Genomic DNA, 21033 nt, shown 5'->3' with positions numbered 1-21033 from the left:
TTTTTTCCCAATCCTCTGGGCATTTTCTTTGAGCTGTTAGTTTTTGCTTTATTTAAAGCATATTTATTTTAATCTGGGTGAGGGGCACAATGTGCAGATCTTTCATTTTTGTAAGGTTGTTAACAGATGCCGTTTCTACTGAATATGTCATATCTATGCAGTATATATATTAAAAGAAAGCTTGTACTGTATCTTATTTGATTATATTTATTTTCTCTACCAAGCTGTACAGTAAAAGGGAAGTCACATACGGTAATTGTATTTTTATTGTCCTTCTGTAGAAGACAAAAAGTACACATCTGAGCAGCTTAACATTGTGGAAAGCAACATTCGATACGCTCTTAGAGTCTGTCTCTCTCCTTGTCGTCCTCTTTTTCCTGAGTTTTGCTTTTATTTTGTTTGAGTTCTCTGAAATTATAAGCAAAGAGGTGTGGGTCTTCATCACACATTTTTCGGTATACATCACACAGGCTCTTAAAATGTGAAACAGAGAGCTGGCTGGGCCTAAGGGTAGGGTCCACATCTGCCAACTCTAACAGTTTTCCAGTGCTTTCCACGCGCTGAACTTCAGGGAATAACATTCTGAGGAGAGAAAATAATCAAAATTTTACTTAAGGAATTCCTTAAATCATGATGCTTCCTTCTACTCTCATTTGAAAATGACATCGAGAGGGAGTGGAGGCTGCGGCTGGAGTGTCCTCGGGGCCCCAAGCCAATGGAGAGGGGATCTTGATCGTGCCACTAGGCAAGAGGTACAAAGGACCACTGAAGGAAGAGCTCATCTGACCTGTGAGGTGTGTCCACAAGGGAAAATACCTGCCAAAGCTCAATCAATACAAGTACCTTTAAGGTAAGTTTAAAGAAACATCTATTCAGTTTTCTATAGAAATGTTTGATTTGCCTCATTTTAATATGAAACTTGTCTTATTTCTTGATTCTCTTAGCTTTTGTGACTGTTCACCCCCAAGGAATGACCTTTGCAAAGTTCGAAACCAGGTGATGTGAAAATGCAAACAGTTCCTTTTTAGATTTACCTTGCAGCATCTTTACAACTGATTTGAAGTATGTATTTTAAATTTCATCTAACCTAACAGATCACGGTTTTAAAATGAGTAACAAAACTGACTGACTGACTGAAATGCTGCAAAGCTACACCTGGATTTCATTTCTTTTCTCAATAGTTGGGGACTCTGCGGAGCCTAGAGGTCATGGCCAATGGAAATGGGAATTTTTCTTACAGGCTGCTGGTCCTTTCAGTAAGGGAATGCATGTTCCCTATGGTGTCGGGTGAGCTGTGATCTTGGAGTTCAGCTTCACAGCAAGGGGGGGGGACCGATGTGTGGGTGCATGTGACAGAAGGACACCAACAGGTCAAAGCGGGCACACTATTTGGGGTCCCTCTCTGCACAAAAGACGGTGTATAGGAGATGAAGGGGCCCATCACTTAGGTTGGAAATGCCGGGGCCAGCTCTGAGGCCCATTCCAGGATTTCCAAAAGTAGAATGTACTTTATGTGATCCACCCCCCCACGAATCAGGGCCGCCATGTACAGCTGTACAAGTCACACCCTGCGTGCAGGGTGAGTGTGAGCTGAAATCCAGTTTGGGTTCTAGTCGTCAAACAGCACACCTCCTGGCTGGGGCTTGCCGCCTACCGGGGGTGGTAACGTAATGCCATCATTCTAACTGGCACCAAGACAGCTGGTGGCATCCGTCACTACTCCGCTCAAGTCTCTGCTCAAGTAGTAACTGGTGAAGTATAAATCCTGGCCTAATTAGAGCCAACAAATGGCAAGACAAGGATTTAACATCAGTCAGCTCAAATCCTCAAGAATGAATTTTGCGGGCTGCAGAGGTTTCAGGATGCAGCTGCCCAGCTGTACCTGAACTAATTTCATGTGCTAAGAAGACACTTCATAGAACCAGAGCAAGAGCGAAGAGATGGGGCTTTATATAAAAGGGAGGTGGGATGAGAAAATGAGAAATGCGTGCCTATGGAGCTGGGCGCCTTTAAATAGCTAAAGTTTGGCCATATTAGATGGCAGCCTTTTAAAAAAACATATCACACACATAGCTTCCTGCCTAAGTACTTGGGCCTATTTAAACATTTTCTTGGCTGCCAATGGATAGAAAATATCACTGTGGTCATTTCAGGGCCTCGGGAGGCGCTCGGACCCTAAAGCACCATGTTCTGTCTGGGTTTCCTGACGGTGGCCATGTGTGTGCACAGAGCAGGAAGCAGAGCAGACCGAAGGAGCTCCCCATTACATAAAAACATGCTTGTATGAAGACCTCGTGACGTCTCTTTGGCCGTTCCAACATTATACCTGCTTCCTAGTTCTAAGTGTGTCCTTAAAAGTGATATAGCAAGTTGGTGGGAAGAAAAGCATTAAAAAAACTCAGTATCGGGCGCCTGGGTGGCTCAGTTGGTTATGTGGCTGCCTTCGGCTCGGGTCATGATCTCAGGGGTCCTGGGATCGAGCCCCATGTTGGGGGCTCCCTGCTCAGCGGGGAGCCTGCTCCTCCCTCTGCCCCTCCTCCCTGCTTGTGCTCTCTCCCAAATAAATAAATAAAAAATCTTAAAAAAAAAAGCCCACTCACTGTGATAATGTATTATTTGGCCTTTGTCCCAGGTTTCTAAATCCTTTAAAATTTCCTGATAAGGGATAATAGGAGCATTTTTTGTTATGCCTAATAAAACTCCTTTTCAACCATACCTGAATTTGTGCTAATGAGATGACTCTGGGTGGGTCCCTAAATAGCTTTAGGATGGGGACAGCTGTCAAAGGAACTAACCCTGTGATTAGAGGGTTGAATTCTGTCTCACCTCCAGGTCTCTAGGAAGAAGCGAGGGCCTGGAGACTGAGCTCAATCACCAGTGGCCAGTGATGTAATCGACTGCCTAATGGACCGTCCATAGAGACCCTTAAATGATGGGTTCAGAGGGCTTCCAGGCTGGTGAACAGTGAGGTGCCGGGAGGGTGAGGAGCCCTGAGAGGGCACAGAAGCTCTGTGTACCCCTTGGCTCTCATACTACCTTGCCCTACGTCTCTTCCATTTGGCTCTTCCTGAGTTACATCCTTTATAATTTGCTAAATCAAAGTGTTTCCCTGAGTTCCATAAGCCATTCTAGCGAATTAGTGAACCTGAAGTGGCAGGGCGTAGGGTAGAGGGAGTGTCACAGAAATCCCCATTTCAGTGGTGACCTGGGACTTGTGACTAGTGTCTGAAGTGGGAGCAGTCTTGTGGCCCCTGAACCCTTAACCTGTGGGCTCTATGCCACTCCAGGTAGTTAATGTCAGACTTGGATGGAATTGTAAGACACCCAGTTGGTGCCTAAAAGAACTGGGCGACTTGCTGGTGTTGGAAAAAACACCACACGTGGGGTCAGAAGTGCTGAGCGTAAAAACGGTTCATATGGTCTGCTCTGAGAACTCAGGGTCATTATCAACTGCACAATTGTCAGTTTTTAGCTTGTACTGGTGCTAAAACAAAACCTGCTGGTAGCCTCTAAGCTTAACGCAGAGCTTTGCCCTTTCCTCTGGGCCAGTCAAGGTTTGTTCACCTCAGGATTTGAATGAAGAGTGACATTTACAGTTAGCTTGAAGAATCCTAAAAACAAGGTTCTTAATCTTTAAAAGTGCTTAAGGATTTTAGAAAGCATGCCAGTGAAAGGCAGAGAAGGCATTCTTACCCAAGCCCTCGATAGCAGTATTTCCTCCGGAACTGAAATGCGTTCTGAACGACCTTCTCCACCAGCTTGAAGGGCTGCTCGATCCTGGGCTGCACCAGGGGGGTGAAGTGCACCACGCCCACGTCCACCTTCATCGTGAGCAAACATACATCATTTTGTGGCATGACAGAATATGATTAAACACTTCGTCTTTGTCAAACACAGGTGGACGGGTTGTTGACCGCATGGTTCTCATAAACCCTTACATGGACTCCGGCTTCATCTTCTACAGGCAGGTAAGCTGTTGCACTTGGCTTTGAGCTGACTCAGAGCCATCCCGTGCGTCTGCTCTGTAATGACATCCACTAGACCTGTGCTTGATGATCACTTAATTTTAAAATGTAGTTTTACAATGGCCTTTAAGATCAATCCAAATCATCATTAAAGTCAGGAGGCAGCTAACAGATAGCTTTAGAGTATTTTATTTAGCTTTGGAAAGTGTAAAAAAAATAAGCTGCAGCAGCAGTTCTGGCTATAAGCTGGGCTTCCAAACACAGAAGAGAAGGCAGATGGCCCCCCAGGGACCACTAAGTGCTAAACTCCCCAGAAGGGGAATCAATTAGGACACGATTTGCTTTGGGCATAGACACTGATTAACCAGCTGGACCGCATTCATGACTGTCATCTGCACGACCACATCACTTTCTGGGAGCAACGTGAAATGCCCCCGGAGGCCCAGGCAGGATCAACTAGGAAGTGGAACCCCCCCAAATGTCACTGAGTGGTGAACTAGCACTAGCAGTTGAGATTCTTTATCAGAAAATAAAACTTTTCAGGCATATCTGTTAGGAGATTTATACCCTGTCTCTATATTCAAAATAACAAAGGAATAGTATGGAAAGTAAAGACAAAGGGAGAAACAGAGTCAAAGCAGTTATCATGCACAAAAATGCCTGACAGAGACCACGGTCTAACAAATGCGAAGTCTGTTCGTAATTTACAAAAGCCTTGGTCTCTAAGGAATTGTTAAATTTGCTACTTAGAACATCACACGGACTCTACAAAGGCTAAGAAAGTACAGCAATTGATGAAGTTGGGGTCGTACCACTGCTTCTCAGAAGGAATTCATTCCATTTTTTAAATTCCACGGGGGTTATCTTGTTCTCTTGGAAGGCCTTGCTTCTAAAAATCCCTTGTGGCTACAAAACTTAAAATCAGTCTGTCATACCTGAGAATGGCAGTGTTTTCAGTTTCTTGATTTTAGGATGGAGGAAAAGTACTTGTATATGAGGTGTGGACAAGGAAAGAAAATGAAGACGGGCCCATCATCAGGGGGCCTGGACAGGCTTTTGGAGTAGCCAGTGGTGTTTCTCCTGCTGCCATGACGTACCCTTTCCTCGAACAATCACTGATCCTGTCCCGACTGTTTCAGATTAGCTACGGTGCCCCTACGGAATAACTAGAAGTCCACGGTAGGCACGCAGAGGACGGCCTAGGCAGTAGAGTGAAAACCTCCAGCAGAGAGGCCTTTCCGCGCCAACTCCCCTAAATATCCATCAGCCTTCAGGCTACTTTGGTGGGACAGGAGTTACTCCACTTCAGAGAGTGACTACCTGTAATGTTAAATGTTCTCATTAAATTTTAATAGTTTTTCAAATTGGGCTCTATGTGCTGCTTAATCAGTTTCTCCAAGTTTGGTAACAAGTACTTCTATAGGAAACGAAGCGCTTGGTTAAAAGGCCAGGACTTTCTGTAGACCGGCACAAAACACCACCAGGGTCCAGGGGTCTGGGAGAGGTTTGTGATCAAGAGAGCAGAGAGAGGCACTGAGGAGGATAAGGACTGTGGAGGGGGCCTCGGGGTTTAGGTGGAGTGAACAGGAGCATTACAGTAAACGGAAGAAAAGACGGCTTCATCTGAAAGCATTTCTGTGGCCGGAAAAAGAGCTAATCTGTGTGGAGGGTGCTGGAAGAAGCTGCCCCAGATACACTGTCATGACTTTAATGTCAAAGACTCTGCTCACAAACTCTGAAACACCCTCCCCACCTTTCCTCCTATTGATATGGAACAGAGAAGTGAACCCAGCTGTCCAGGAAGGTTCCAGGCCTCGCCCTGCCCCATCACTCTCCACCTCTCCATCTGGCATCCCATCCCGGTCCCCCACTCTGCCGCCCTCCAGGACTCAACTCCTCCACCCTTCTCTGCCGATTCTTCCCCAGTCCAGTCAGTTTGGATGGTTTTTCTTCACAGGTACCAGCTGTGATCCAACAGCCTGCCATTCCCCAGGGAAATGAATCTTGCAGCAAAACAGGAGATACAGTTTGAGCCCTAGGCCAACCCCAGCCCATGAAATACTATAAAAACTCTATATAAGGCACAAATACAGGTTTAGATACATTCTCCTTCCAGTACAGAAACTGCCACTTCCAGCTTCTTTGGATTTTAAAATTTGGCCTCCTCTTTATTTGCCTGATTTTATTCCTTTGAGATAAGGTTGGTGTTTGCAAAAACAGGAAATGTCTCACACTGGCTTTAGATAAAGTTGTTTAAGCCCTGTACTAATATAGCAGCACCCTATGTTAACTGCAGCAGCCTTCTAAAGTTTGAATGTAATTTTGTTACCCAGTTAAGTCAGCTAACAGTATATCCCAGCTACAAGAAAATACCCACTCACCATCCAATACAGTTCCTACTTAGAGGAGGACCCTGAGGAACTCAGTGTGAAAACGGCTATTCCAGCAATGTGTCCTGCTTCTCTGGGAAACCTCCCGTACTCTTCTCTACTCCTGCCCCCAAAAGCACTTTTCAGGCAAATATTTGCCTCTCAAATCCACTCTAATATCAATGCTGTACCAAGCTGAGATTATGTTTCTCAACATTAGCAGCCGTGGCTACAAAAGGCTGCAGGCAGCAGTTTCATTTTCCAGGCCAGCATGTCTAAGGCATGACTGGTTATGAGCTCAGAGCTGCACTTTAGACTCATAAGAGACCTGGGATAAGAAGCTATTAAATCTCTAGCCTTAGATACTGCCAACTCAGATCTCGAGTCACCATGAGGATAGAGAATGCTGAAGAATGGGCAGTCTGTTCCTGACGGAGAATCATCATATGCCAAAGATCTAACTTACCACGCCCATGAAAAGACACAGGCACGACAGGAGCCATTAGCTATCGTTTATAATTAGCTGAACTAGAACCATAACCGGGAGAGGACAGAAGGTCGAGAAAGAAGGTCAACAGGGAATAATCAGTAAGCCTTCAGGAGCAAGAAGAGAAGGATTTTCATAGTTCAAGGTGGCACTGTCTCCGACAGACTCGTGTAGATGGGAAGGGTGTGGCTGGATCTGAGGTGCCCGGCACCACCTGAGGTTTGGGGGAGTCACATTCAGTGTCAGGTGAAATGACAGATCGAGGTGAGCACCCTGGGAGATGCTTGGGTCCTGCACCCACCAGAGTCTGACTCTTCAGGTGCCTACACTGAGCTAGTGTCAGCCTCCAGGTACAACTGCCCTGGATATGAGTAACAGAGCGGGAAGTCACTAATGCCTGGGATACTCTAATTACATGTTTTGTAGAAAAACATTCACAAATACGAATGTACATCAGATTTCCTATAACTGGTTTATTCTGCAATTTTTGTCCTAAGCCCAATTTAAGGACAGAATTTCAGTTTTAAAACCTTAAAATGCAAACACTTTAACAGCATCCCAGATGTTCTAAACCAAAGTATTCAACAAGGGCTGACACACTGTTCGTACCTACACATCTTTCTTTAAAGTTTAGAATTTGTATTTTCTATAGCAAAATTAATTTCTACAGAAGTTCAGCCCCACCTTTCTTCCCTCCTATAGATTTCTGAATGGTTTTTCTCTCTTTCCTCCTCAGAATCACAACAGAGTCACAGCATTTCCCCTCAGAGCATAAGTATGTAAGAGAACAGAGAATGGCAGTGAGCTGAGAGCACGATGAGGAATAAGCCTGAGAGAGGCCCACGTGAGGGGAGCAGATGGAGAAAGTATTTTACAGGGTAAGTTATGCACGTAATTGTATGCATGTAAGTAAATGTATGCATGAATGAATGTAAATTGTGCCTATTAGTAATAACAGCAGCAAGAGGAGTCAGGGTCTCTTGGTCCCAAGTTAGGGAAACAATTTCAAGGAGGTGAATGCTTAATTCTAAACGAAGCACAAGAGGGACAAGAACTATCAAACATCACATTAGGGTTCTCCGTTGTATTTAACCTGGAGCTCCCGGGTGAGCCTTGGGGAAAACACCCTTCTAAAACCATGACCTTCGCCATCAACCATGCCTTTGGTGTTGGTGAACGGCAGCACCTGGAGGCGTCCGCCCCTGCTGGGGCCACAGGTGGTAGCACCCCGGGCAATCACGAGGCCCGGCCTCCGCCCCGGCAGGCCCAGAGAGGCTCCAGCACCTCCGAGCCAGGGAGACTTCGAAGCTAGGCAGACTCACAAGGCACTCCAATAAATACTGCTGCTATGGAAAACGGTAAAAGACTCATAAATGAACATGGAGGCAAATACATTAATTCATAAGGAGCCATGACCGCCAAAGAGACTAGGCGTGAACTCGAGCTGCCTTGTCAGTGCCTCCCTCTCCTAGGAAACCACCGCTACGATTAGAAGACCGAAGACCGTGCAGCGCCACGGACGGGAGCAGCTATAGGGAGACTGATGGTCGTAATGGTCACGGCACCAGCCCGAGGGCCTGACTCCTCACCGGCACAAGCAGAGCTGGATTCTCCTCAACCACGTGCTGTAAGCACCCAGACCAGTGCTCCTTCGGCTGAGGTACTTGTTCTTTAAACGTACTCATGCTGTCCTGCTCCTCTGGCTTCTCACTTGAAAGACATTCTGTCTTTTTAAAGGTGGATTCTGTAGCTCCTGGATCTCATCCTCTACGTGCTTATTTTACTATTTAACTCATGGAGGTCTGGGGGCACCTCAGGGTCTTCCCTACGTATCACCAGAGATATAAAAATAAATAAGAAACATGAATAAAACCAATGTGAGCTTTATAATTTGGCAAGATCACAAAGTCCTCATGAACTCACCCAGTGCCCTAGAGTGTGGGCTGGGGCTGAGACGCAGGAGACCTAGCTGGGTAGGAGAGAGACACAGGGAAGAAAGGCAAAGAGGAACAAGGGAAGAGGAGGGTCAGGCCTAAACTAGGCATCCTTAGCCCACCATCTTGGATACTGCCACTAAATGAGGATGTTTTAAAAAAAAGTGTTCTGGGGCACCTGGGTGGCTCAGTCGTTAAGCGTCTGCCTTCGGCTCAGGTCATGATCCCAGAGTCCTGGGATCGAGCCCCGCATCGGGCTCCTTGCTCGGTGGGAAGCCTGCTTCTCCCTCTCCCACTCCCCCTGCTTGTGTTCCCTCTCTCGCTGTGTCTCTCTCTGTCAAATAAATAAATAAAATCTTTAAAAAAAATAAATAAAAAATAAAAAATAAAAAAAGTGTTCTGCTCTTCAAAATAATGTGCAAAGAGGGTGCAACGGTAAGGCCCAACAAATACCTTTTTATACTACCCGTGAGACTAAAATAATTAGATTGGTCTGCAAATGTCACCACAAAATCCAAAGATAGTCTTAACATTCCAAAATAATGTGAGGAAGACAGAAAACGAGTCCTCAAGATCCTTTCTCCTAAAGACATAAAAAGGAGAAAACATAAAAATAAGGTAACAGATAATAAACGAATGTAAGTGCAACTTGTATAGTTTCCCCTTATCCACAGTTTGCTTTCTGTGCTCCCAGTTACCCGCGGTCAACCATAGTCTGGAGGCAAATGATCTTCCTTCTACTCCAGCATCAGAAGGTCCCCAGTTGCCTAACGCTGTGTCACTGTGCCTACGTCCCTCCCCTCCCATCACCTCATCATGTAGGCATTTTATCCTCTCCCATCATCATCATAAGAGTGAATACAGTACAATAAGATATTTTGAGACCACACATAACTTTTATTATAGTATAACTGTGGTAAGTGTTCTACTTTATCATTAGTTATTATTCATCTTTTACTGTGCCTGATTCATAAATTAAACTTTAGGTATGTATACATAGAAAAAAACATGGGATATATAGGGCTCGGTCCTATCTGCAGTTTTAGGCATCCACTGGGGGTCTCAGAACATATCACCTGTGGATAAGGGCGGTGTGGGGGGGGTGGGGAGTACTCTGCAGAAACATACCAGATTTGATAAAAATCAACAGAATTAGGATGGCCTCTCAGACATTTGAGAACACACATAAACCAAAGAACATTCATCTTCATTTTTTTCTTTTTTTTCCAGAGAGAGAGAATGTGAACACGCATGCACAGGGGAGAGACACAAGGAGACGTAGAGAGAATCTTAAGCAGGCTCCATGCCCAGCATGAAGCCCAACACGGGGCTCGATCTCACGACCCTGAGATCATGACCTGAGCTGAAACCAAGAGTTGGACACAATCAAGTGAGCCACCCAGGCATCCCCATCATCTTCATTTTTAACAAAGTCCTCACTACAACCAACTAATCTGTAAGCTACCAATTATAAAAGTTAAAGTCTTCAGGCTAGCCTAAAGCATTATTTTAAAACTAAAATGACCATAAAGATGGAGAAAAATAATGAACTGATCATGCTCATAGCTGATACTATTAATTTTCTAAGACTGGGTCAGAAGAGAACATTATTTAAGATTAAGTCAATCACTTTAAATTTGTGGAACCAGAATAGGTAACTACTTTGACCTTCCTCTGCACATTCATTATTATTATTATTTTTAAAGATTTTATATACTTATTTGACAGAGACAAAGAGAGCACAAGCAAGGGCAGCAGCAGAGGGAAAGGGAGAAGCAGACTCCCCGCTGAGAGGGAGCCCGATGTGGGGCTCGATCCTGGGACGCTGGGATCATGATCTGAGCCGAAGGCTTAACCAACTGAGCTACCCAGGCGCCCTTCCACGTTCATTATTTTTTTTTAAGGCTAAACAGAAAGCAAGTAAGAGAAGACATGGTTTTTTAAAAATCAGAACCTCAGCTTTCCACTGGAATTAAGTGGGCAGCATTTTAAACATACTGTGAGTGGGCATCATCCCAGACCAATGACATAAGAGCCATGGGGCTGGGGCCTGAGCCTTGGGCTTTTTGAAAGCCAGATGATGTTCATGTGTGGGCAGGGGTGAGGAACTCATATCTGGTGAACAAGCTCATACAAAAGTATGTATTCTTAGGATTTCTAAAATTTTCAGTTAAATTATTAGGTCTTCCAGAGAAAAGAGAAAAGCTTGTCTGAGTTTCAGATTATCATTACTCAGAAAAACACACTAAGGAAATTACATGTACTTTTTTCTTTAAAATAGCTACATGAAAACATGTTAAAGAAAATAGATGGACTGCTGAGTCACTGGCCAGCTACTCTGCAGTCAGTCACGGACTTGGCATGAGATGTGTTTTTATGTAAAGCCACGGAGATGTCAGGGTTATGTTTTTTGCACAGTTATCCAGACTACCACAGAAAGAAATGACTCGTTATAATAAGACCTAGAAATACATTCTTTTCAGGGTACCTGGATGGCTCAGTTGGTTAAGTGTCTGACTCCTGATGTCAGCTCAGGTCATGATCTCAGGGTCATGAGACTGAGTCCTGCATTGGGCTCCGCACCCAGCATGGAGCCTGATTAAGATTCTCTTTCCCTCTCCTTCTGTCCTTCCCTGCCTTGCTTATGTTCTCTATCTAAAGAAAAGAAAAAGAAAAAAAGAAGTACATTCTTTTCTAAGTAGAGGCAGGGAAGTGCTATGAGTGTATAAGGACTTCAAAAATCACAGTCTCCTGGGCCTGAATCCCATTCCTGCTACTATTTTCACACCCGTAGTCAAGTCACTTTACTTCCCTGGAGCTCAGTTTCTCATGTGTAAGATGAGGATCCCTATTATTTCGCAGGCTTGTCTTGGGAATCAAGTAGCACAGTGCCTCCAACAGCACCCAGCATACAGGAAGCAGTTTTATCAACACAGATACTATTATTAGGCCAAAATGACAAAACTAAAGAGTTACAAAATGACTTAAAATTGTAGTCTCTTTAGAAAGAACAAAATTATACTTTTAATCATACAAAGTTAATGTATAGTTTAGTGTTATCTTATGTGCTCAAAATCAGTTTCTGGGCTCATTCCACAAGTACCTGTTGTACCCCTATTATGTGCCAGGCACCATTCCTGGCACCGGAGACTCAGCAACGCACAAGTCACACACAAGTCCCTGCCCTCGTGAGTTCCTCAGCCAGGGAGTCAGCAGCAATGGGGCTCAGAGGTGGCAGGATTCTTCATCTATTTTGAGGTTGAGAAACAAAATGGAATCAAGGATGTTTTTAAGATCTGGGACCTACCTGCCAAATCAAAGGAGGAGTTTGCCATGCATGGACATGGGGAAAAGGAGAAGTGGTGTGGGGAAGGTCAGGAGTTCGCCTTGTCCAGGACGGCTCTGCCATGTCTATCAGTGACGCGGCACTGGCCACTGGCCACTGGCCACAGTGCTCAGGTGTGCAGGGGAGAGGGCCAGGGAAGAGGCAGAAACTAAGGTAAAGGTAAGATTTATCTACAAAAGTCTCTGGACTTAAAAGATTTAATTCTCTTTAAGGTCCACAGTGGAAGCAGATGAGGTCAATATAGTTCGATTTCTCTAGCAACCTCTACTCTTCCATCTCCTTTTTTTATACAAGAAATTCTACCTTGATTAAAGGTCTGTAATTTATGAAAGTTATTTGCATTTCGAAGTCTGCTTTTCTAAAAGAAGCAGTTAATATTTTATTAGATAAGTGTTCACATCAAGTTAGAATGATCAAAAATGTTTTGAAAATAGAAATAAGGCCTCCTTATCCTGGAGGCCAGAGTTGGGAGCAGGCTGTCCCCTCCACCTGCCATCAGGAAGCCTCAGCACAGGTGAATCTGTACTAACCATGGCAGAGAGCAAAGCAAGGCGAGGCACTAAAGGGATCTGGCAGGTTTCTTCTGCAATAGCAGAAATAACAATGCTGTTACTGTTAGTGCCTGAAATTCAACTCTACTTCGTCCAGGATTTACACAAAGAATTGTTTAAATATTTCCATGAAATAGAAGTTTATATACTAAAATTACAACACTATGGCTAAAAAATCCACAGGCATTAGATTTCTAAGAGAAAAAATACACTGCTAAATGCCAGACTTAGAAAACAAAGCAACAAAAACAAAAAAAATCTAGAAAAATCCAGATAATTGAAATGTGTATTTTATTCACTGCTTTTTAAAGAAATGGCTGACATCGAATATGGCTATCAACATTTGGAAAAAAAAAATCAATTATAAAATTATCTTTCTCTGTAGTGGCTATGAATTTATAGCTTGTAGAATTAAAATTAGTGAAGAAAAATAAAATGCAAACCCAAAATAGATGGACATGAAATATATCTGTATCATTATTCATGGTACTAGGACCTCAATATTTGATTTCCCTCACATCATTTTGGTATAATTTCTTCACAACATTATCTAGAAGTTCTAATTTGTTAAGTTATACTTCAGAAACCTTTCTCAGTGGAAGGAATAACAGAAGAAATTTCAGGATACCCCCCCCCCCAAAAAAATACTTGTAGGTTTACTGGTCAGAGTCTAGTCAACAGTTGTTGCTGAGTTTTCTTTTATTTAGAAAAATGTATGTATATTTTATTTATTTATTTATCTTAAAGATTTTATTTATTTGACAGAGAGAGACAGCAAGAGAGGGAACACAAGCAAGGGGAGTGAGAGAGGGAGACGCAAACTCCCCGCTGAGCAGGGAGCCCTATGAGGGGCTTGATCCCAGGACCCTGGGATCATGACCTGAGCTGAAGGCAGATGCTTAACGACTGAGCCACCCACGCGCCCCTAAAAAAAAAAAAAATGTATATATATTTTAAAAACTGTCTTTTGAATGTTTTTTTTGAAAGTTACTGATTTTGTGACTCTTGATTTCAAGGAAGTCACAGCACTGAAATAAAGATAGTCTCAACTATCATTTGAAAGCACAATCTAGTTAAAAATATTTCAGACCACATTCTTTAATTGGGGACATAAAATAATAAATGAGATCTTCCAACACAGATAAAAATTCAAAAATAAATTATAACTGTGGACTAAAACATAACATTAAAGGAAAAGAAAGACTTTTTGTGAGCACCCAAATAATTCCTCCTCTGTATACAGTGACACAAAAGCATTTTCAGCTTTCAGGTTTCAACAAATCCTGTTGTAACAACAACTCCCTCCCTTCCCCGCCTCTCCTTTCTTAATTCTCCCACAGCTCAAAAAATGAGATGGAGAACCTGGTATTTATCTTCTAGCACCATCAGCAGTTTCTACCTCAGATTTCCATGTTGCTCTTTATTTGCAAGTTAACTTGCTGGAGCTTTGTCACTAATACCCAGAAGCTGTGAGATGAGCCTCATGTGTGTGGCTTCTCCTCGTCATACAGCTTCACTGGAAGACAACGGACAAAGGGGAATTAAGACATTGAAGGCTACTGACAAAAGGTATGGAAAATGAGAAGCTTCAATAATGCTCAGAAACAGACCTTTAAGTATCATGTAGCTTGAATTATAAGTTGTAAATCTGTTTTTTAAATATTAGGTTTGTTATAAATAAATCTTGTCTGGAAAACTGACTTTACATTTTAATGAAATCCACTCCAGATTTTCTGTTGGCAAATAGTTGATAAAATTAACATTTGTGGGTTCTGTTCTGTATGCAGTGTGTTCTGGAACCATGAGAGACTTCTCTATTTAGAACTAAGTTTTTACCTGCGACCCCATTGCTTCTGCTTACTTTTACAGCATTTCACCACCACCACCACCAGTGAAACAAAACATGCTTTTATTCTGTACCAGACAGAAATTTGAGAGAACAGGCCACAAACTGTATCAGACTTGTGGCTGGAGAAGGGGGGAAAAAAAAAAAAAAGACTTGATAGCAATATAGTAGCTAAGATGCCAGTATATTTTTACAAAGGAACAGAATAGTGACCTTCATTGTAGAGAACAAATTCTTTCTGCATAAGTTCTCTGTGCAGAAGAAAGCATTTAAAATCCAATATTCAACAGTAAGCGAGCGCTATGCTAACTGAATGCAATGTCATATTGTTTACGCTGATTTTGGCTGTCTGTAATTTATCACTGCCAGTACTTGTTAATTAAGATGAACAAGCTGTCTGCAAGCCTGAATTACACTGAATTTATAAAATGTATTGGTTAATGGGAAGAAAAAGGTTATAATTGGGAAGCTGAGCACAGACTGATCAACACATAAAGGTTACTCAACCAAAGTAAAAATAAAGAGAGAAATGAGATGCTCTTAGAGAATGGTAACAGCAATCTCGACTCTGAGGAAACCCTAAGCTGAAAATGGTCTGGGAAGGCAGTAATTTAGCGAACTGGCTGGAGTCTGAAATGTTAAAACCCAAACCTGAAAACAGCTATTATGAAACTATAAACATGTTTCATTTTCTTCTAGAATCTTTAACTTCTGTTCTATTTTGGTCTCAGATATGAAAAGAAATTTGGAAAACAGAAAGAAATGAACTGTATGGTTCCACACAAAGCCTAAGTACTCTTATGTGTATATAAGTCTGATACTTAAGAATTTAAAATTTCAGGAAAATACTCCCCTAAAATTGTCACATTTTAACACTGTGAATAAAAATAGAACAAAGGAATTTAGACAGCCCAGGATTTAACTTCTTAGAGAACCAGCGTTCTAACTATGTTAAGTATAGACTCTTAATACAGGCATGGATTAGTATTACTTCAACTTCAGATATTTTACAGAAGCCAGCCATCAACCTCCTTGGGTAAGTCTGTGAGGCTAAGCCATGTGTCCTACTAACGCCCTCTCAAGTGGTGTTTTTCTTAGTGGGACAGGGAGTGAATGAAGTTGACAGTTAATGGTGCTTTCTGCCTCCAGATGCAGCATTTTTCTCTGCTCCCGGGGAGCACATGGAGAGGCTCTCACCAGGATGTACTGGGGGTAAAGGTGGGGAGAGGTGGGGAGAGCAGGACACTGCTGCTGAGAACTGTGTGGCACAGAGTGATTTACCACCTCTATGTCCTTCCTAATTGGAAAAAATGATGATGCACAAAGTTATATCTACAGTTTCTTTCAGCTCTAAGATTCTATGAAAATAAATTAGCTCAATGAAAGAAGAGAAAAATTTCAAATGGCATTAAGTATCAATTGTCACATGACATAAAACAAATAAACATACTAGTAACAGTGTCAGTTATAATTTGTGGAGTACTTCCTATGTGTTAGATATTGTTCTAAGCCCTTAAAATGCATTTAACTCTTTGATATATATACAGTAATCCTCCCCATTTTCCAGAAGACGATACTAAGGCACAGAGAGGTTCTGGAAAGCTAAGAGTTGACCCCAGTGTTTTGGATTCAGAGCCCATACTGCCTTTTGTGAAATACATACGAATCATGGTAGAGCCACAGTGTCTTAATACATCATTCAAAAATTAGTGCAGAAACAAAAAAGCTGTTATTGCTGTATTTCAGAAACCACTGTGTTTCTTTCAAGGCAGAGACTACTGCCAGATTAAAGCACAGCCAAGCCACAAATTCAGGGCAATCTTTTCTCTCTTCTTAAAAAAAAGAAAAAAGGAAAGGAAAAAAGAAAAAAATGTTAAATTATTTTTGGTATCCTTTCATATACAACTAATGATGTGGTTATTTCTGGCATGTACTTTCAAGATTCAGTGTCACTACTTCTGAATCCATCTGAATAACCGGTTTTGCAGCAGACTGCTTCATTTGGGTCAGGGTAGGATTCTGGTCCCAACTACACAGAATCTCACATTCTCATAAGCAAAAGACAGAGGCTTAATTGTTCTGGTTTTGAGTATCTTGTACCTGAAGTGAAACGAGTGTTAACCTATATAAGGATTTTGCAAAAGTTCATTAACTGGAAATCAGGGATAATCATGCCTATGGCTTTACCTTCTTTCCACGAATTTCCTTTCCTCCTTAAACAGTTCACTTGGGTCACATGTCTGGCACATGGTGAGTGCTTAAATTTTTTTTTTTAATAAAATCATTTTTTGAATACTTAAAACTTCTCCACTATGTATTTATAAATCATTTTTAAGAAGTGGACTTAAACAGTGTTTCTAACTAAAATACTCCATAGGTAATAAGGAAGAAAAGAAAGTTTTAAAAACCTCTAATGCTATTAAAATTCTTATTAGATCATCCAGCTGGAATCTGAGAGGTCAAAATCTCCTAATTAGGCCCACTGCCCACATTATAGACAACTTAGGCATAGTTTAAGTTTTAAAAAGAACAAGCGGACAGCTCTTTTCTCTATGCCATGCATCAGGCACCACCCATCCACATACACTCAGGAGAATCGCAGCCTGAGGTCCTGGTATGAGCTTTTCTCTTGGCCTACAGTGTCCTCATCTACTGTGGGGTCTATTCAAATGTGTTCTTTGCTTCCACTGTACATGGATATGGAAGCCTTTTTGTTCATGCTTTCTTTGCATCCTGATTTGTCTTCTTTCCCTAGCCTTTCTTACTTGGTTCCCTGCTGCAGAGACAGAGCTACAGTCTTGATCAAGGGCCATCATCATCAAATACCGGGTAACGGTGGGCAAAGATAAAGGTGATGTCATGGCGTCAGCTGGGCTCCAGCTCCTTGCTTTCATCCTGGCCTTATCTGGAGTCTCCGGAGTGCTCACGGCCACTCTGCTGCCTAACTGGAAGGTGAATGTGGACTTGGGCTCCAACATCATAACAGCCATTGTGCAGCTGCAAGGGCTGTGGATGGACTGCACGTGGTACAGCACCGGGATGTTCAGCTGCACCGTGAAGTACTCCATTCTGTCCCTCCCCGTCCATGTGCAGGCTGCACGGGCCACCATGGTCCTGGCATGTGTCCTGTCTGCTTTGGGGATCTGCACTTCTACAGTAGGGATGAAATGCACTCGCTTAGGAGGGGACAGAGAAACAAAGAGTCACGCTTCTTTTGCCGGAGGAGTCTGTTTCATGTCTGCGGGGATCTCTGGTTTGATACCAACAGTGTGGTACACGAAGGAGATCATAGCAAACTTTCTGGATCTGACAGTTCCAGAAAGCAACAAACATGAACCCGGAGGAGCTGTCTATATTGGATTCATTTCAGCTGTACTGCTGTTTATCTCTGGCATGATTTTCTGCACTTCCTGCATTGAAAAGAATCCAGAAGCTTGGCTCTATCCACCCAAGCAGCAGCAAATCTCCACCACACAACCAGAGGGCAATTCAGCATACAACCTGAAAGATTACGTGTAAATAACTGTGTAATGAGTATGGAATTTTCAGGTGCCTGCTGTGACTTTTGTCTTTTTATTTTAGAGAAAAAATATAAATGAGGTCATTTAAAATGCCAACAAACTATTGTGTACAATTATATATCTGTTTTAAGATTATTTTTCCATTTCTATTTTCATGTTTTATCTAGAGGTTTATAATTGAGAGGTTCTGTTATATTAAGGCAATTAATTGATGGCTTTTTTTTTTTTTTCCTTTTAAGATAAACTGTTGATATATCTTCTGGGTTGTTACTTAATTGGATTTTATAAAAGAACTAAATTGCCAAGTATACAAAGCACCTTTCTCTGGTGTTGATCTAGGGTATCATCTGCTTTTGCTGTCTGTCTGCAACACCACAGTGGCTTGCTTATGTTTTCAAGCCCCACTGTTTGAACCCAAGGGAAAGAAGAGATGTCCACTTCTCTTCGATGCTGCCCAAACCAGCCTCCCCAAGTTCCTACCTACTATGACCTCCCTGCTTTTTTCATTTTAGAAACATCTATGTACACATATGAGAGCCAACAATACGATATTCAAAGATTAGGTAGGCAGAACAAAAGAAAAGAAATTGGTAAATGCTACCACAGCAAAGCAAAACCAAACCAAACTAAATGCACACTGATATCTCTGGGACTTGAAAGCCTTAGGTACAAAATAAGTGAGAAGAAAAACAGTTTGCTTTAGAGTGCTCAAGAAGTGCCATCTTTCGCGGCTAGCAAGAGGATGCTCAGATTAAGTTCATTTATCCTACAACAACAGGTCCCTCCACTGCCCTCTCCTTTAACCTCTCACTGATTACTAGCTGGATGATGAAAGTTCCTTTTAAGTTGTCATTTTTGTTCTCAAGTTTGATTCATGTTAAACATTGCTGTTCTCTTATAAATGAACTGCTTCAGTTAGTTAATAGAAAGACAAAGTATGTTTTTAAAAACCTAAGTTAAATTATGATATGTAATTCAACTATCTTAACAAGAAAATAAAAATTGGATTTTCTAATATGTAAAGGGGACATTGCACATTGTTTCTAATAATTCACGTAATTTAAACTTAGTCATTGCGCACTATATAATGGTAAAGGGGGAAAAAGGACTATTTGTACATTAATAACTAGGGAAGTGGGAAGAATATCTTTTATGTGAGTACATATTTTTCATTTGTGCCTATAGAAGTAGAGACAAAAGTATTTTATACTTAGTTTACTCATTCTCTTCTGCAACAATGTCATTAGCTATTAATAGAATAGCTAAAATGAAAAGGTACTATTTCATATGGGAATTAGGAAAAGACTTACTTAAACAGAAGTTTAAATGATTGTTTAAAGTATGGAATCCTGGGACGCCTGGGTGGCTCAGTCAGTTAAGCATCTGCCTTTGGCTCAGGTACTAAGGTCAGGTCATGATCCCAGGATCCTGGGATCGAGTCCTGCATCGGAATCCTTGCTCAGCAGGGAGTCTGCTTCTCCCTCTGCCTGCTGCTACCCCTGCTTGTGCTCGCTCGCTCTCTGACAAATAAAATCTTAAAAAAAAAAATGATTCCTTTAGGAATCAAAGTATTTTCTAAACAAACGTCATACTAAAAATAACTGATAAAAAATATTTCTATGTGAATTAATGTGACAGGATTTCTTTGACACCTATATGGCTCTCTCATTTGGCTTAATGTGACTGGCTTTATTTGCAGCTTATGTATCCTATAGTCCTATACTAAAAGTTTAGTGTTCTATGAAAGTATATATATACTTCAAAAAATAATTTTTACTGAGCTCTGGAATATTTTCTTAAATAGACACAGGAATGTTTTGAATTCTAGAAAAGCAGCCATTTCATACAAATGGCCTAATTTTTTCCAGACTGGACACAGCAGTGATAACATGGTTTGGAATCCCTCCATTGCTGTAGGATTTCCCCCTGCTGCATTCCTCCTCCTGGAATCCTCCCACACTCACCCCTTGCCTGCCCAGGCTCGGACTCATCCTTCAGGGTTCACATGGGGCCTCCTTTGTGAACACATTCCTGACTCCCTGAAGAGGTTTGCTGCTTCCATCTCTGTACTCTCAGAGAATGCTCTATCACAAATTATTATTAGTTTACATGATTGCATTTCCAACTAGACTGGGAGACAAGTGTCTTTTTTACCTTTGTATTCTCAGTGACTTGCAAAAGTGCTTACAGGGACATGCCAGTCCTACTTCAGTCCTTCGTGTATGAACACTGACTGGCTTAAACCCTGGAAGGACTCTAGGTGGTAGGTACTATTCTTAGTACCAGGGGGAACTGACAGAGAAAAATACCATTACCTAACTTGCCCAAGGTCTTCAGCTAGTAAGTGGAGAGATGGCATTCAACCTGAGGGAACCTGGCTCTACAGTCAGAGCAGGTGGGTACAAGGTGATGCAGGGCACAAGGCTACACAGTACATATTACTGAATCTAAGTCTTGGTTTGCTCAAGTGAAAATGAGGATAAAAAACAGCACCTACTCAGGGAGCTGTGAAGATTCAATGAGATGATGTGCACACAGCATGTGCGGGGGGAGCATGCAACAGACGCTGCCCAGTGGTTCCTGGTCTAACCCGGCTGTTTCCAACTGGGGGTGGGTTGAGCCTGCAGAGGACACGTGGCGCGCCTGGAGACATTTCTGGTTGTCACAACTGGGGTAGTGGTACTGGAATATAGTGGGCGGAGGCCAGAAATGCTGTTAAATATCCTACAATGCACAAGACAGCCCAGGCAACAAAGAATTTTCTGGTCGAAAATGTCAATTGTGATAAGGTTGAGAAGCTCTGGTCTAATGTATTTGAATATAAACTTTTTTTTTTTTTAAAAATAAAAAGTTACCAAAATAAAACCAAAAGAAGGAAACAACAGAAAGCCCCAGAATATCATGCTTATTTTACCTAGGGAGCAGATATATGTGTATATTAAGTATACGTATATATATATACATATATGACTGAAGAAATCAGCTAGTAGTTTGGGCAAAAATGTAGAAACAGG

The 21033-nt window shown here is 42.1% G+C and overlaps 2 protein-coding genes across 3 annotated transcripts in view; one reads left to right on the top strand and one right to left on the bottom strand.

Moving 5' to 3' along the window:
* Positions 1-240: 240 nt before the first annotated feature.
* Positions 241-21033, bottom strand: part of TFB1M (transcription factor B1, mitochondrial) — a 66645-nt gene continuing 45852 nt past the window's right edge. For both annotated transcript variants that reach the window (XM_021693475.2, XM_021693476.2), the window contains exons 6-7: positions 3694-3821; positions 241-582 (exon numbers count right to left, since the gene is read on the bottom strand). In XM_021693475.2, coding sequence (XP_021549150.1) covers positions 342-582; positions 3694-3821 — 369 coding nt within the window. In that variant the 3' untranslated portion in view covers positions 241-341. The remainder of the gene's footprint in view (positions 583-3693; positions 3822-21033) is intronic.
* On the top strand, positions 17328-18017 carry CLDN20 (claudin 20). The gene has a single exon (XM_021693478.1). The coding sequence runs from the start codon at positions 17358-17360 to the stop codon at positions 18015-18017; it is 660 nt and encodes a 219-aa protein (XP_021549153.1). The 5' UTR covers positions 17328-17357.

Source organism: Neomonachus schauinslandi, chromosome 8, assembly GCF_002201575.2.
Source record: "Neomonachus schauinslandi chromosome 8, ASM220157v2, whole genome shotgun sequence".
Taxonomy (NCBI): Eukaryota; Metazoa; Chordata; class Mammalia; order Carnivora; family Phocidae; genus Neomonachus; species Neomonachus schauinslandi.
The sequence above is the reverse complement of the archived record's forward strand: the minus strand, read 5'-3'. Positions and strand labels throughout refer to the sequence as shown.